General features: G+C 41.4%; 1 protein-coding gene across 2 annotated transcripts; it reads right to left on the reverse strand.

Moving 5' to 3' along the window:
- Positions 1 to 9,363: 9,363 nt before the first annotated feature.
- LOC141019889 (lipopolysaccharide-induced tumor necrosis factor-alpha factor homolog) lies at positions 9,364 to 16,572 on the reverse strand. 2 transcript variants are annotated; one of them, XM_073494914.1, is made up of 5 exons: positions 16,393 to 16,572; positions 12,323 to 12,497; positions 11,932 to 11,973; positions 9,871 to 10,015; positions 9,364 to 9,707 (listed from the first exon to the last, which is right to left on the reverse strand). In XM_073494914.1, the coding sequence occupies exons 2-5, from the start codon at positions 12,480 to 12,482 to the stop codon at positions 9,602 to 9,604; spliced, it is 453 nt and encodes a 150-aa protein (XP_073351015.1). In that variant the 5' UTR covers positions 12,483 to 12,497; positions 16,393 to 16,572; the 3' UTR covers positions 9,364 to 9,601. The 2 variants fall into 2 exon arrangements, with proteins under 2 accessions (XP_073351015.1, XP_073351017.1); XM_073494916.1 differs by having other exon boundaries at positions 16,389 to 16,478.
- Positions 16,573 to 18,320: the final 1,748 nt, after the last annotated feature.

Below are 18,320 nucleotides of genomic sequence, written 5' to 3' on the forward strand. Positions count from 1 at the left end.
ATATTTTGTCTCTGAGACCTTCAAGGCTCTCCTCCATACTACGCTGAAAAGCGGAGGGTGCATTTGTGAGGCCAAATGGGATCCTGTTCCATTCGTACAGTCCCCACGGGGTGGTGAAGGCTGTGAATTTCTTTGAGCTCTCACTGACATTACCTTGATGGTAGGCTTTACCTTGGTCCAACACACTGAACCAAGCATTCCCTCCCAGACCATCAAGTATCTCCTGGATCCGTGGTATGGGATGTCTGTCTGGGATTGTTTTTTTATTAAGCCCCCTGTAATCAATACAAAGTCTTAGACTCCCATCTCTTTTTCTCACGCAAACTACTGCAGCTGCATATGGGGAAGTAGATTTGCGGATGAAACCTTTATTTAGCAAGTCCTGGATGTGATTCTTGACCTCATCATACAATGGACGAGGTATGGCATTGTATGTTTTGGCTACTGGGACCTCATCAGTTAAATTAATGTCCATTTTCAGGTTTTCAATGTATCCAATGTCATCCTTGTTCCTAGCAAATGTTCCTGACTCCTCCCTGAGCATTTGCTTGACCACTGCTTGCTGCTCACTGGTCAAGTGGTCCAGGCTGACAGGTGGATCAAACAGTTTTTCATGGGGGTCGCCCTGAGGTGGGTCTGCGGTGGAGCATGGTGGAGCCTGGGGAGTTTCAACAGCTACTGAATTAACCTGTTGTTCCTCTGGCTGCACAAGGTAACTGTCTGCGATTCTCTGTAAGCTCCCTATCACAGTTTTGCCTGGCATTGTGATGTCATGTTGTGTGGCATTTCTCACAAAAATGTTAACTTTACGTGTGGAACAGGAAACATTTAACAGCTGACAGTTAATTGTGAGTCCCTCGTCCAATGACAGATTTACCTCAGGTTCAAATAACATTTCAGCTTTCACTTTCAGATCTGTTTTGCAAGGACAGGTGATACACCTCATTTGTCCTGCTGGAACTACAGTAGCTGTGCGCCCTGTACTGACAAAGTAAGGAACATTCTCATTTGTAGCTCCCTGAATGACATTTAGTAGTGCTTCTACCTTTCCTGATCCTAACCTCAGTGAGTTTCTTAGCACTGCAATGTTGTCACTAGGCTGAACCTGATCATTTTTGCTTGATAACATCTCGACAATGGCATTGAATCCTATGATGGATCTCTGAACTATGTCCTTACTCACCAGCACTGGAACCAGTATATTGTCAGACACTGCTTCTTTAACTTTTGGATCACACAGACTGAAACTAACTGGTACCCAGCCCTGAAAAGGGATTTCTGAGCCATTTGCAGCTCTTACATCCAGTAGTTCATCATCACTTAACAGTTCACTGATTGGACGGATTTCTGTATCAGGTAAGTTTTGGGATTTCCATGCCTCACTCATGATGGACACTTGTGCTCCTGTGTCCCACAAGGCTTGAGTCTTCACAGTGTTCATTTTGCACCAGACAAGACATTTTTTGCCTATAAGCTGTGCAACTCGTTTGCGTTTTGTACTGAGATTGTATGGGCCGGAGGGTTTCTCTTCTTTCAGCTCCACATGTGACTTTGACTGTGCTGTGGGGTGGTGAGTGGGCAATGTCTTTTTTAACCCCTTTATGGTGCCCACATTTACAGGTTCTGCTTGAGGGTTCAGTTTTGGGTCATGTTGGGACTTTAACTCTGAGGTCATGCCATGTCCCCCTGTCACAACCTCTGCGAGTTTTCCGACGACTTCTGTCTGCCCCCGACTCTACACCCCTTAGCCCAATGTGTGTCACTACCACACCTAAAACAATGGTTGCAGTCCTTTTTGTCCTGCTGACATGCTACACATTGTCTCTTAGGTCTCTTAAAAGCATTGGCTGGAGCTTTGGTCTGACTGACATCACTGTTTTGCCTCCCACATTGGACAGTTTGCACAAGGGATGCTACTTGGCCTGTGAGTTCCCTTATTGCTGTGTTGCTCTCCTCTATTTTTGCAAATAAAGGATTTTCTCGAATTGGCTTGTTTGGTTTAGCCGTTACTGTTGTTGTGAAAGAGTCATTGTCATCACCACTTTGCTCTACTGTACTCAGACTTGCTCTATGAGTGGCTTTATTTGTGACTTTAATCTTTTGGACCCTCTCACTTTCATTATGCTGGGCGATCTGCATTTTCTGTAGAAGCAACTCATCACTACTGAGCTCATCTTGCAGATACATCCTCATTTCTGCTCTTATGTTATCGTTTGATAAGCCTGTCATGATGGACTGGAAACACTGGCTTTGTACAAGTTCTCGGTTATATTTCAGGCCAGACTGGGCTCGCTCAGATGCAAATAGAACTTTTTGACGCAGATCAAGAACTCTGACCAGGAAATCAAGTGCAGTTTCGCCAGGGCCCTGTACAGCTTGTGTTAGTTGTTGGTACAGTACAGTTGCATCCTTTTCAGCATAATGTGTTCTTAAGATTTGTCTGAGTGTGGCTAAAGTGAGATCTCTTTTTCCTTCCAGGTAACTTCTCAATTTCAAGCCAGGATTTACAGCACGAATCACAGCCTCCATTATTTCCATTTCCGTGTAGCCCTTCCTTAAACCCCCTTCAATCTGGTGTTCAAGACTGCTAAAGCTGAGGGTGTCCCTTGATGTGGACTCACCAACATGTCCATTTATCCGGAAGTCCTTTCTGAAGCCACTGGAAGCACAGCAGCTGTTACCGAGGGAGTTTCTACCTCTGCCTGGAGTCACCTCCTCCCGCGCTGTCTCCGGAGCGATGTGTGTCTCCAGCGTCGGCACGAGCAGTGTGCGGTCTCCCCGCTGTCCTTCCGACGTGGGCTGAGCTGGGCGAGCCGCCTCGACCTCTCTCTCCTCCGCAGCCGCAGGTGCCAGGACGAACGGCGGTGCTCCCCCGTCGTCGGTCTCCACCGGGCCCTCTCGCAGAGCGTCAAGTGCGTCGTTCAGCTCCAAAAGCACCGACATGCCTTCGTCCTCCCTCTCCAGAAAGTCCTCACGTTCACAAAACTTTGTGATATGCTTGACCAAAGCACGACGAGTCTTACTTTTAATGTCTTCCGCCATTTTACAGAGCTCACAGACTCGGTGTAGTTCTTTCACAGTCAGTCCGAGCAGTTTAGCTTCTATCTCCATCAGGAGTTCTTCTCTGCATTCCGACATATTGCGTAGCGTTTTATTTACTGTCAACACTATGGAAAAACAACAAAACGGGACGTGTCGACCTAGCTAGACTTCAACTGTTACCTTAAGCTACCGCTTCCCTATCAGTTGACTTGCTGCTCTCGCACATGTCCGACGTCTTCAGTCTTTTTCCGGAGTTGAAAAGAGTCGTCCGCCGCAAAATATTCTTTCAAAAATCTCGGTAGGACCTCCAAATTGTTACACCACTACAACACAACGACGTGGTGTGGAAAACGTTACTTTTATTTTCACAGCGGGACTGGCAAAAACACATCAACATGTCGGGCAGTCTATGTACGCGCTCGCTTTTCTTTCTTTCTCTTTCCCAGAATGCCGTTCACCGAAAAACTTCCTCTTTGCCCTAACCTGGCAGTATTCTGCTATTAACACACTCATACTGCCTCCTACTGGCTATAATCCAACAGGGCGCTACATTAGCATAACTTGGAAACTATTTTGGTATTGTCACACTCGTTGACCTGTCCTTAATATTTTAAACTAAAGTAAATAAAAATATAATTTAATTATCTCTTAGTGTAAACACAATAAAGGGACAGACATTAAATTAAACTTAATAAATAAAATGTGTGGAACATCACTCAAAATAAACCAATGGCATTTTGACTGCACAATCACAATAGCATATTTTACAATTGTTTGTGAAAACAACATATTAGAAAGCTAACTTCCTATCCTCTGTAAACAGTGGACATACACAGAGTGAGGCTGAACCTTTTTTTTTTAAAGAGTCTCCTTCGCTTAATTTTCTTTTTGCAGATTCAGTTATAGCCATCTGTGGGAAATCCACACTTTTCTTGATCATGCAGCCCATTTTAACACCTTTAAGACTAACTGGCATGTGCAGGGACATTAAAAAAAACAGTAGCTCCACTAGTATTAACTACCTGTCAGTCTCAGGACTTTTATCGTAGCTTTAATACATTTTTTGTGACTATTGGACCAAACTTGGCAGAAAAAAATCCCTGATCCACTGGTGACAACTGAAGAAATTAATGAATATTACATAGAGAGGAATCCAGTAAATTTACCATCAAAATGAAAGTAGCTAAAGTCATGCTGCTGTACAGAAGTGAGAATAGACATAACTTCACAAATTACAGACCTAAATTACAGAAGTACAGACACAAATAGATAGATAGTGTCAACATTGAAAGAGTTGATGGGTATAAGTTCGTTGGGTTGACAACAGATGACAGAATCAGCTGGAAAGCTCACATAAATCATGTACAATCCGAAGTGTCAAGAAGCATTTCAGTACTGAGTAAAGCCAAGCATGTTCTGGATCACAAAGCTCTCCATATTCTCTACTGTTCACTGGCGTTATCGTATTTACAGGACGGCAGAGAGCGGTAAGAGGAAAGGAGGAGGGCTAGCTGTGTTTGTTAATGACAAATGGTGTAACTCTGGGCACATCACTGTTAAAGAACAGGTCTGCAGTAAGGACATTGAACTTTTAGCGGTTAGCATGAGGCCGTACTACCTCCGGAGGGAGTTTACACAGGTGATCGTACTCGCTGTGTATATCCCCCCCTCTGTTAACGCTGATGCAGCTTGTGACCTTCTCCACTCAGTCACAAGCTCACTGCTGACACAGCACCCACAGGCCCTCTTCCTCATCTCTGGGGGATTTCAATCATGCCTCTCTGTCCTCCACGCTGCCCACATTCACACAATATGTCACCTGCCACACCAGAGACAATAAAACACACGACTTATTTTATGCCAACAGCAAGGAGGCATACAACTCAGCCCCCCTCCCTCCCCTGGGAAGATCTGACCACAACCTGGTTCATCTCCTGCCTGTGTACAAGCCCCTCGTAAACAGGCAACCAGTGGAGACCCGCACAGTTAAGACATGGACTGAGGAGTCTGAAGAGGCTCTGAGGGACTGCTTTGACTCAACTGTGTGGGAAGAACTGTGTGTTTCTCATGGGGAGGACATCAACAGCTTAACAGGCTGCATAACGGACTACATAAACTTCTGTGTTGAAAACACTGTACCCACCAGGACTGTGCGGTGTTTTTCTAACAGCAAACCCTGGATTAATCCTGAAATAAAGGCTCTCCTTAAGGAGAAAAAGAGGGCCTTTAGGTCAGGAAACAAGGAGGAGCTGAAGGCTGTGCAGAGGGAGCTGAGGAAGAAGATCAGAGAGGGGAAGAACAGCTACAGGAGGAAGATGGAGGTCCAGCTGCAGCAGAGTAACATCAGTGGAGTCTGGAAAAGCCTTAAAACCATCTCAGGGCAGAGGAAACCAGACTCTCAGGCTGCCGGGGATCAGACGTGGGTGAACGACCTGAACCTATTCTTCAATAGGTTTGACCAGACCTCCTGCGTGGTACCAGTACCAAAGATCCCTCACCCCTTCAACAACTACAGACCAGTTGCTCTCACTTCACACCTGATGAAGACCCTGGAGTGGCTGGTCCTTGTCCATCTCCGCCCTCTAGTGGGACCTTTTATGGACCCACTCCAGTTTGCCTACCAACCTGGCATCGGAGTGGACGACCCCATCATTTTCCTCCTGGACAGATCACTGTCTCACCTGGAGAAGCCTGGAAGCACTGTAAGGATCATGTTCTTTGATTTCTCCAGTGCTTTCAACACCATACAGCCTGCACTTTTGAGGGACAAGCTGGAGCTCACGGGGGTGGACCAACACCTCACGACCTGGATCCTCGATTACCTCACCAACCAGCCACAGTATGTGAGGACTCGGGACTGTTTGTCGGACACAGTCGTCTGCAGTACGGGGGCCCCACAGGGAACAGCCCTGGCCCCTTTCCTGTTCACCCTGTACACTGCTGATTTCTCCCACCAAACACCCCACAGCCATCTACAAAAGTTCTCTGACGACTCTGCTATCGTCGGCCTCATCAGGGACAGGGACGACAGAGCCTACAGAGGACTTATTCAGGACTTTGTCGACTGGTGCCAGTGGAACCACCTCCAGCTCAACGCCGGGAAGACCAAAGAGCTGGTGGTGGATTTCCACAGGCGCCAACAACCCTGCACACAGGTGAACATCCTGGGAACGGACATTGAGATGGTGACGTCTTACAAGTACCTGGGAGTTCACCTGAACAATAAACTGGACTGGACTGATCACACTGCAGCAACATACAAGAAAGGTCAGAGCAGACTCCATCTGCTGAGGAAGCTCAGGTCCTTTGGGGTGCAGGGGGCACTCCTGACAACTTTCTATGACTCTGTGGTGGCATCAGCCATTTTCTATGGAGTAGTCTGCTGGAGCAGCAGCATCTCGGCAGCAGATAGGAAGAGATTGATAAACTTATCAAGAAGGCCAGCTCCATCCTGGGATGCCCTCTTGACCCAGTGCAGGTGGTGGGAGAGAGCAGGATGATGGACAAGCTGTCATCGCTGCTTGTGAAGGAGTCCCACCCCCTGCAGGTCACTATCACCGCACTGGTCAGCTCCTTCAGCGACAGGTTGATACACCCCAAGTGTGTGAAGGAGAGGTATCGCAGGTCCTTCCTTCCTGCTGCTGTCAGACTGTACAACCAGCACTGCTCCCAGTAGACCTCACGGGTGCACTGTGCAATACAAAACTCTACACATATCCACACACTTTCTGGTTTGCACTAATTGGACAATTTTTAATACCCATATTTATTATTTATTGTTTGTAAATAACAATACCAAACTGTTTATACTTACACTGTTCATACTATAAATACTATGTCATACTGTAAATACCAAGTTCATATTGTAAATACTATGTTTATACGAGTTAATTCTATTTCTTATCTCTTATTATATTGTTTATTTTTTACTTTTTATTATTGTTTAAGTGTGATACTGTCCTTTGGCTGCTGTGACTAAGGAATTTCCCCATTTGCGGGACAAATAAACGAATTCTGATTCTGATTCTGATTCTGATTTAAGTTATTGTGTGGAGGTTTGGGGCAACACATATAAAAGTTCATTGCAATCACTCTCTACACTACAGAAAAGAGTTATAAGGTTAGTTCGTAATGTTGGATATCGGGATATATGTATATATATATATATATATAGATATAAATATATAATTTAGATATGTATGGTGAGGGGTAAGTGGATGCTGGAGAATACATACTTAAATTATTATATATAATATAAAAACATATTTAATTAATTATGGGAATAGTGCATGTGACGTACATGAATAGTACATGTGACGTACATGAAGACTAAAGAAATCAATATATAAGCTATAATACACAAGATAATGGCTGATAAATTATATTATATTATATTATGCAGGATATATTTATGCAACATATACACACACATATATATATATGTATATATATATATATATATATGTATATATATATATATATATATATATATGTATATATATATATATATATATATATATATATATATATATATATATATATATATATATATATATATATATATATATATATATATATATTGCAGATTCAGTTATAGCTATCTGTGGGAAGTCCACACTTTTCTTGACCATGCAGCCCATTTTAACACCTTTAAGACTTACTGGCATGTGCAGGGACATTAAAATATGTCCAGGACTGAAATGTAGGAAAAAAACAGTGGCTCCACTAGTATTTACTACCTGTCACTCTCCAGTTTTTTAACAGGACTTTTATCATAACTTTAATACGTTTTTTGTGACTGTTGGACCAAACTTGGCCTAAATAAATCCCTGATCCACCAGTGACAACTGGAGAAATTAATGAATATTATATAGAGAGGATCCCAGATCTATGTTTCTGACAGCAGTGGATGAGAAAGAAATTATAGATATTGTTAATAAATGTAAAAACAAGACGTCTACTGACTTTAATGAAATATACATGAAAAGGGTTATTGAGGGGATTTCAAAACAACTAACATACATCTGCATCTTGTGATTCCAAACCAGTAATTTACAATCAAAATGAAAGTAGCTAAAGTCATGCTGCTGTACGGAAGTGGGAAAAGACATCACTTCACAAATTACAGAAGTAAATTACAGAAGTACAGATACAGATAGTTCCTTGGGGTGACAACAGATGACAGAATCAGCTGGAAAGCTCACATAAATCATGTACAATCCAAAATGCCAAGAAGCATTTCAGTACTGAGTAAAGCCAAGCATATTCTGGATCACAAAGCTCTCCATATTCTTTACTGTTCACTGGCTTTATCGTATTTAAGTTATTGTGTGGAGGTTTGGGGCAACACATATAAAAGTTCATTGCAATCACTCTCTACACTGTGGAGGTTTGGGGCAACACATATAAAAGTTCATCGCAATCACTCTATACTACTAGAAAAGAGTTATAAGGTTAGTTCGTAATGTTGGATATTGGGATCACACTAAGTCATTATTATTCAAATCAAAAACATTAAAATTCACTGATCACTGAAGTTTTTCTGTATCAATTCTTGGTGCAAAACTATGGAACAGATTGAATGTGGAGTTGAAGCAGTGTCCAAACACAAACTGGTTTAAAAATGTTTACAAAAACATGATTTTCACAATGTATATATATATATATATATTTGTAGATATAATGTAGATATGTATGGTGAGGGGTAAGTGGATGCTGGAGAATACATACTTAAATTAAGAATATACAATATAAAAACATATTTAATTAATTATGGGAATAGTACATGTAGCTACAGGGGGTGGGATTAGATTAATTCACACTTCTTCCCACTCCTTTTTGAACATGTCATTAGAATTGCCTGTTTTCATATGCACTGCTCTTTTGTTGGTTCATTTGTTTATGAAAGAAATGTACATGTTCGAAATAAAGATTTCTATAACTAGCTACCGCTGGATTACTAGATTTAGAGTTTCTAAATATTGGCGGAACAACAACAAAATTTGGGGGTCTGAGTGCCAAATGATACTGAAACCTAGTTTGTGCTTGGGATCTTATTATTGTCCTCATTATTGCACCAAACCATCAAAACTACAAATGTGAAATTTGAAAGGTAAACACAGACGTGCAAAACATGACCCACGTCCAACATAAGAGGGTGCTGTAATAAAGCCATGTGAATTTGGTTAATTCATCAAAGCAACATCTTCACACAAAGGAGAGTGTGAAAAAAAAAACATGGCGGACTCAGAGAGAGTATAAAAAACAGCACTGCATTTTTGTCAAGAAAAAAACATATGAACTGAACTAAAACATTAAAAATGACAATCAAATAGTTTATTGGTGTGTTTGTTGGTTTACATTCCTTTAATGAATTACAAATGTTTCAATGATTACTGAATATGACGCCTCACAGTAATATAATGCCTCATGTGAATAAGTGCAGTTTATATAATTTTGATTAGTATCAAAAGATTGCAGTATTGTAGAGCAAGTAAGGATATTAAAAGACTACAGATAAGCATTGAGTTATTCCCCCTCAGTCACAGTCAGGATCGTTTCACAGTCGCTTGTATATGTAGACGACACTGTGGCAGTTCGGACAGCGATGCTCAACGTCTTGACAGGAATCAATGCAGAACGGGATGCAACAGCAAAGAAAACACCTGTAAAAGGAAACAAAGTGAATTTTTGGTAGTTAGTAAAACAGGATTGTTTTGTTTTACTCTGTGGTGTCAGATTTATACTTTAAAATTTACCTCCTAAATTTCACTTTCTCTACCAGGAACTAGACATGCAGAAATTGTCTAACCGAAAAGTTGTTTTTACCCAAAGACGGCGAGTCCAGCACAGATGGCCCAGGTCATCAGGCCTGCTGTGTGCTCTGTCTTGGTGATCACTGTCTGCTGGCACTGGGGACACACAGTTTGTCCTGGGATGTCATGTAGTGCAGGTGTTACAACCACGTGAGTCACTGAGGACGAGAAACGCACAACACATAAAGTAAAGGATGTCTCTCCATAGTCTTTTGTTTCCGTATTTAAAGTGAGTGCAGTGCCCCACTGCTCACTGCAGTGTTTGATAACCGCCAGCTTCTCAGACATTTACATTCTTATGTAAACTTTCTGCATTGGGCTGTAGTGGTGAAATGTAAGTAAGTACATTTACTCAAGTGCAACTTATATATAATTCTATACTGCTACACTTCTCATCTGCTACTCAGATAAATATTGCATAGATATTGTACTTTTTACTTCACTACATTTATCTGACAGTAACTTAAGCAAAAGAGCAGTATATAAGTAGTTACAATAGCTCAAACATCCACAGCAGTAAAATGCAACACACACATGAATGCAGCAGTAATGTTAACTTCTACTTATAACTTGAGTTTTTCCACAGTGTGGTATTAGCACTGGTAAAAGTGTTGCGTTGGATCTGAACACTTCCTCCACTGCTGTTGATTTGCCATTGTCAGATTTAAGGGTAAAATGTGTTGACTGCACTGACTTAACAAGACCAGCAGAGGCTGCTAGTAGTACAACAACTGTGATATGATGAGGAGAAAGTCCAATGTTTCAGTGTTTATATGGTCCCCGTCCGGTAATTCAAGCTACTGAGAAATCCAAACAGAAAGCACTTTGAAGCAAAGCTCAGCTCATATTGTTCTCATCGGCAGGCAGACAGTTGAACTAAAACAACCCAAAATTGAAATCAACGTAAATTTGAGAATTACAACACATCCTATATGTGTGAAGCCAGCAGTTCATACGAGCTATATAAGTGTGATATACCTTTTTTTACATGTTGAATTCACATGTGAAGAATTATTATACCTGTGATAAGAATCCTGTCCCAAACAATGTGTCCGTCCACCACAGGAACAAACAGTGAACAGTAGCTTATTGTTATGCACAGAGGCTACAAATGGGCTATTCTTCAGATCACTTTGGTAGGAGACAGAGGAGTTCACCCACTGACTTTGTACCACTGTGCAGCAGCAGTGATTCTCATTCCACACACTGGAACAGAAATATATTTACCATCTGTACAGATGTATGTATTGTATGTAAGTTGAGATAAAGATGAGATACACCTTTACTAATTCCCACACAGAATAAGGGGTACAGGTAAGAGAGAGGGCACAAAGCCAAAGCCAGACACTAAGGAATAAAATATTCATATAAAATAAATTCAAATATAAGTTAAAGGAAACATTATGCTCATTTTCAAGCTCATAATTTTATTTTAGGTTACTACATGAATAGGTTCACTGCATAAAAACACACCAGTGCTCTCACACAGCAGCACTGTCTGAAACGCTCTGTTTTAGTCCGTCTCTTTAAGGCGCCTCCTCCTGAATACCCAGCCTGCTCTGATTGGTCAGCTCACACACGCCTGAGACACCACTGCACAACATGTCTCAGGTCAGCTCTGTTGTGTTTTCAGCTTCCAGTAAGCTTCACTTTTACCATGAATGTAGATATACATTTATACATTATACAATGTTTGACATGGTGACTTAGTGTGATGTCAAAAGTCAAAAATGAAAGTGGAGGCTATGAAAAGGCGTTTCAGGCACTTCAGGAGCAGTGTTTTCTGTGAGAGAGAGGAGATCCCATTGGTGCGTACTTTGGGATTTTTAATTTTTAAGAACTTATATGACATACTAACGAAAAGGGGAAAAAATGAATAATAGGTCTCCTTTAAGATAAGTGAAAACACTGAGGAGCTGGCCCTGGATATCTCCACTGGGTCTCCGAATGAGTGAAACAATGTCCAGGGTGTAAATGTGTGTGTAGCTGCACACCCAGAAAACTGGTATAAGAATACATCTATTATCATTTTGTTTTACGACAGCATTGTCTGGGGTCAGGTGCATCGCCTCACCTGTTGTGGTGGGAACAGCTGTGCCTAGAACCAAAGGAGGACCTGGCAGATGAAACAGACACTTTACCAAACAGGAAATGGCAACAAACAGGAAATGGCAGTTCAGAGCAGATATTTTTATCATCACCTACCAAAATACATACAAATGCAGTATTGGTTATCTTATTTATTTTAAACTTGTGGGTTTTGATTGGACTATGTGCATGGTTATGTTTCTTACACATCTGCAGTATACAAAGGATGACTTAAAAAGAAAGGTCCATTTGCAAATTTTAACTGAGAGATGTGTGAAATAGTGCTGCTAGGCATCAGAAGCACTAACCCCTGTCATGGTTACAATGACTACAATGACAACTGAAAAGTATCATCTTTAACCCAGGCAGACACAGACCTCCCTGATATCCAGCAGGTGGAGGTCCTCCAGGGGAGACACCAGGCGGAGGGTACATCCCTTGCTGAGGGTACATCCCTGGCTGAGGAGCACCACCATAGTTCATGGGTGGCCCAGGGTATGGTGGAGCTGCCTCCTGTGGTGGGTATCCTTTTTCCATCTTCAGAAATCGTTACTGAATATGAGAAAAGTATATGATTCATTTTTTAAGATGATCAACTGGTTTAATACAGTACATACATTGATTAGAATTTTACTGTAAATATAAGAAACAGCATTGTTACAAGCTTGTTTACAATGGATGTTTGACATAATCTTATAGGTTGTAAAGGGTTTCAGCCTAAAGCATCTGCAAAACATCCCGTTTGAAAGCATAAAGGCCCCTTCATTCATTTTGGTTAGCTTTACAGTGCCGTTTTGCAATCAAGTGATTAACACTAGTTTCATTTCTTGCATATCAATTTCATTTCAGTGTAATGTCCTGCCACAACAAATAACAGTAAGTGAACACTTCTGCTATTGCATCACATAAGGATAGCTATGTGACAGAGCTAGTGAAAGTGTACGCTTTTATTAAATACCAACTGCAGACAAACTGCTTTTTGGATTCATAACCATGTTGATGAATAGTTTCATAGGTTTGATCGCTAAGAAATGCAGTCAGAGAAAAAAATGGCTTTATCAAATGTAGATGTAGGCAAAAGATAGTTTAGAACAGTAACACCTCATAAACATTTTCAGTGACTAATATCTACAAAATGATATTTGGTATCAGATTAGACTGTTTTAGACTGCTCAGATTTAGTGATTAAACTCATGCACAATAGGAAGTGAATAATTCAACCAACAAGACCTTTCTGGCTGAACAAGCTTCGCTTTTTCCATCTACACCCTCTAACCGCAGGGTTGCACATCCTCTTTGAAAACCAAACATCTGTGACATTCGTTAGCTATTGCCAAAGACATAGAAACAATGCTGACAGCAGGTGAGTGTAATGTGGCGACATCATCCCTCCTGTATCTGAACTGTACAACTTGTTTGTGATCAGGAAAGCCACCCTGATCACAGAGAACCTTTCTCACCCCCTCCACCACGGTACAAACAGTACAAAGTCCCACTGGCTCGAAAGAGCATCTTCAAGAAATCTTTCATTCCCTCTGCAATAACCAGCCTGAGCAATATCAAATAGAAACTGCACGTTAAAATCAGTTGCTGTATTGACAGTCCCCTTTTGTGTGTTTTAAATTTGTCTTAAATGTGTTTTAAATGTGAATCGTGTGTATTGTCGAGCCTTGTCAAAGCACTGGAGCGTTAGGAACGCTCACACTAGTCAAACAAACTGGACTTTGGGGGTCAAACGTGTATGGGCACGCTGCGGATTGCCTAGCGTGAGTGCACCCTAAGACTCTGTAAGGCTGAGGGGAGCTGCAGATTCGGGTGATAACTCTCGCGACGCCTTCCTACATTTGTTAGACATTGTCATCTTATGCATTTTTATTGTGAAAAAATATTGATTTTAAAGATTTAAGTTGAAGTAATAAGACCAAACTGTGAAAATACGAAAAGTAAAAGTCCTAGTCATATCAGTAATCCTCTGTAGTAGCTGACACATGTAGCTGCCAAACTTCATACAGAAGGCAGTCAGGACAGTAGTTCACAGTTGCAAGAGTGCTTTTTTTAGTTAGTTAAGTTAAGTTAAGGTGTGGCTATGGAAACGTCAATACTTCAATGTCATGCAAATAATTGTATTATTTTATCTTGGCAGATCCAGAGCTGTTTATCGATGGGAGCCCAGCGATGATTTTTTAAACTATGGGATTAAAAAGTGGATTTTATCTTCACTCCTGTTTATCGACCTGACTGAAGCAGCAATCTGCAGAGATGACCTCCACTGTTGGGTGTTTCTGTAGTGTAATGTTGACTGCTGACTGGACCTGGAGGGGAAATACACTTAACTTCATGAAAACATTGCAGAGACAAGCAGTGGAAAGAAGAGTGAGAACTGGAGTCTCTGGTGAGTGCTGAGATTTGTGAGAGTTGACCTGAATTTAAACATACAAACAGCATGTCCTCATTAACATTAGCTTACTGCTAATGTACAGTAAAGTAATCTGGCTGTTTGGAGCAGATAATTACTGTGTGTGTGTGAATAATAAACACTGTGTGATCCTACAGTCAAACTCACTTAGCTGGTGGTGAACACCATTAAACACTCACCATTGCTTATGAAAATCTACAGTGTTTCCCACACATTAATTTATTTGTGGCGGTCCGCCACAATATCAACATTGGCCACCACATATTGATTTTCTCTTTTTGAAGCCGTGCATCCCGTTCTAACTCACTCAAGACAGCGCACCCGTCAGTGAATAACATGATGTTATATACTCCGATACAGTGGATGGCGGTGTGGTTTTTAATCCGCCGGTAAAACCAACGAAGAAGAGGAGGAGGACTATTTAACGCAGTTGGCTTGACCGTAACTTCCTCTGCAAAGAAGATGGCTGGCATCATTGTAGAAATCAAGCTCCCACAAAGAGCGCCAGGCCTTGAAGCCAGTTTTTGTCGTGGCCAAGCCGTGTAATTACATCGTCATGTGATGCAACATTGTGAAAGACGCGTCTGTAAAACGGTAATAAAAGCTGCACAACCCCCGCGAAATGACTCGTTTTACTGTCAGAATTTGAGCAATTCAGTCCAATAAAATTTGGAGAGTCTAGAAGAGCTGCACGATTACATTTTATCCCCATTCAAGTTAGCTGGGCGCTCAACCGGAAGTTAGCCGGCTCACGCCCTATGGCACCCCAGCTGGACAGCCACCGCCACAATTAAAGTCTGATTCTGTCTGAAACATTGATCTATCTGACATGACTCAGGCACTAATGTTCACCGATGAGTTAATGTTTTAAAGTTTTATTAGTGTAAAGTTGATTCTCCTTGGCCGACTTCCCTATCACAGAAGTAGTGACCAGCAACTACACGAAACACACCCTTACCTTGAGTTAACTTGTAGATTTTTGTGTAACTCTTTTACAGCTGTTTGCAAGATGCAGGCAATGAGGAAATGTATCTCTGTCTGACTACGTCAGATTAATTGTGTAAAACTATAACACAATGATGATGAAACAAAGTAACTTTATTTTAGTACCTTAAAACCAGACTACAGAGCAGCTTCTTTACTAAGGCTGTGACACTCCTATGTTCATCCTTAACACTCCATCATAAAAGATAGATTACATTTTATGATTTTTCCAAACCAGTTAGTCAGAATCCCAGCATTCATGTATAACTATAATAACCATAAAGAAAGCTTGTCTTCCTGATGATGCTCTCATTTGGTCATACAGAGGCATCAATATTAAGTTAAGACTGTTTCATGACCAGTTAAAAACTCCTTGTAGTATGTTCAAGCAGAGTACTTGAGAAAATAGTTACTTTCCACCACTAGGGAAAACTGGGTGTAACTAAAAATGTCAAACTGTTGTATTACTTCAGTAGCTCTTGGTCCAAGGCGACAGGAAGCAGTGAGCAGCAGCAGCAGTTTACCGTAACAGTCATTTGGTTAGTGGGAGAGGCCAAAAGAGTTGAGGTTTTAAAGAGATTTGTGTTAATAATCTAGCGTCGGTTAGAGCCGGAACTGTACAGCTGCAGTGGTGTATTATGATACTATAGATAATGTCTGTTGTCTGTTACCCAGAGTAAATAGGCCCTGACAGTCTCTGCAAGCCTTCCTGTGTCTCATCATGAATCCATTCTACAGTAAATCAATTAGAGAAACATTACCCACAAACAGATGAGGCACTTTAATCCACCACAGTATTGAGCTTGTGCCTCACCCTGTTTTGTATGGACAGTGGATAAGGCTTGAAAACACCATGGGTACACTTGAATACACATTTCTGACAGAAGTGTTTTTACATCTGTTCTATACGGCGGTGGAACAAAAAACAAAAAAAACAGCTTGATAATCAACATTCAAACCCTTCACTAACACATGACTGAACTTTAAACACACTGGCAACAGCTGTTCATTATATAACTACAGATGTGAAAAATTAGACTTACTCACTTGTGAATTTCCATCCAAAATGAGGGGGAGTAAACGCCCTCTTTCCTCGAGCTTCCTAGTCCACAGCGAGACTGGAAGAACTACAGTGAAACCAACTGAGTACAGACAGACGTCACAACTATAAAACAACTGCTACAGAAGATTACAGAGCTATAGAGGAAATATTATTATGTAGTTCCTCTGGAGCAACGCAGCAGTGAGACTGTAGTTGTACTTTCTTACTCTCTAATGCCCCTCCCCCCTATTCCTCCTCCCATTCTTTTTTTCATATGACTGGGTAGGTCTTGTGAAATAAACAGGATTCTATTACATTCTGTTACTTCAAAAGTTCAAATAATGACCAGTATGGAAATAAAACTCATTAATACAGAGCTCAACAAAAAGAGAGGGAGAGCAGTGTGTGCTGGCTCAGAACAAAGTGTTCTTTGTCTGACTGACATAATGTGACTTCTCAAGTCAATTTTTCACTCAGCTATCCTGGGAAAATTCCATTTAATAACACACATATGCATAAAGTACATTGGTATTACGAAACAAGGTGACCCAGAATAAAGAGAGCAAGAGAAGATGTTTTAGATGAATAGAGAGTTCAGGTTTTGCTTTCTTTCATTGTTTTTATGTTTTCAAGATCTATTTAGTCACCTATGTCTATTTCTGTGGGATAACCCCACCCTCTGGTTTCCTGTATCAGCCAACCCCCTGGTTTTCTCAAACTTACTTAATGAGAACCATGTTGTCACGGTGTGTGCCGTCGCAGATTGTTTTGTTCTTGTTTTTCAACTTGTTTTCTCCCTAAAAGTTTCACTTCTCCCTTTCCCTCACTTGCTCCTTCCCTGTGTGTGTGTCTGTGTTCGTGAGAGTGGGGGACCACCACTGCCCACGTGAGAGTGTGTTTGGATAAAGAAGGAAAAAAAACTCCATGCGTTACAGCATGAGCAAGGAAGTGACACGCTCCATTAGCAGTGTCTCAGGCTGTCACATGCACGTTGTCTCTATCCCTTCAGTTAGAGAAACACCAGCACAGGCCTCTTATATCAGGCTGCTGTAATGATTTGATGACTGGTGTGTCTTATTGATCAATTCTCTATAGTAATTCTCTTAATGCTTCTGTAGGATGACTCCACTTCATAACCCACTCTGTTTCCAGTTCATTACATCAGTGCATAGCTGTCACTGATTTGTACTGATTTGTAACACAGAACAATCGTAGAGGGTGAGCCTCACCTTCAGCGCCCCCCTCGACCTTCTTCCCCAACCTCTGTATGTGAGACTTTCTCAGCAGCAAGCAGACACGCCTTTACAAAACAGAGGGTGCCCAGCCGCCCACTCCCCACACGGCAACATGACATAATTGACTTGACGGGATGTGCACAAGGTTAACTCTTTTGCTGACAAAGGTGGATTATGCCCCACCTTAAGCTATCAAAATGGTGACTCACCATGGCATCGCTTCAACCTGTCTGACCTTTCTGCTGTTAATTTCAAGTACTGTTTTGCTGCGTGTTTGATAAACCAGATCTATCCAACTCAAAGCTGTCATTTTCCTGAGTCCATACCCCAACAGGTAAATTAAGTCTCCGTGTTTACGTTGGGGAAAGTCTTGTTATCATTGGTGCCAACTTAAAGACTGGAGGGTCAAAAAGTCTAAATAATGTTAAATGACGTCACATTGTTAGGAGACTCTCTGCATGCTCCAACTGAGTTTGCCCTGTGAATGGACAAAGCAAAATAAAGAGAGACCTCTGGTTTAAGGATTTGTTAATGTACTTTAGCCTGGCCCATGTAGCTGGCAAACAGCATGTCAGATTCTGGACTAACTGTGCTTTTAATAACACAGGAAGACACCATTGTTGCATGAACAGGGAGTTTTTATTTCTGTTCTTTGACAGCTTTCTGGCCAACTAAAGTAACTTAACTACCCGTGACAG

The sequence above is a fragment of the Pagrus major genome, chromosome 23, assembly GCF_040436345.1.
Source record: "Pagrus major chromosome 23, Pma_NU_1.0".
Classification (NCBI taxonomy): domain Eukaryota; kingdom Metazoa; phylum Chordata; class Actinopteri; order Spariformes; family Sparidae; genus Pagrus; species Pagrus major.

Excerpts from the sequence above, each read along its gene's own strand:
- LOC141019889 (XM_073494914.1), bottom strand. The coding sequence starts at position 12,482 with ATGGAAAAAGGATACCCACCACAGGAGGCAGCTCCACCATACCCTGGG. Across the intron at positions 11,974-12,322 it reads ACCTGCTGGATATCAGGGAG|GTCCTCCTTTGGTTCTAGGC; the intron begins GTCTGTGTCTGC and ends TTCATCTGCCAG. Across the intron at positions 10,016-11,931 it reads AGCTGTTCCCACCACAACAG|TGACTCACGTGGTTGTAACA; the intron begins GTGAGGCGATGC and ends TCTCGTCCTCAG.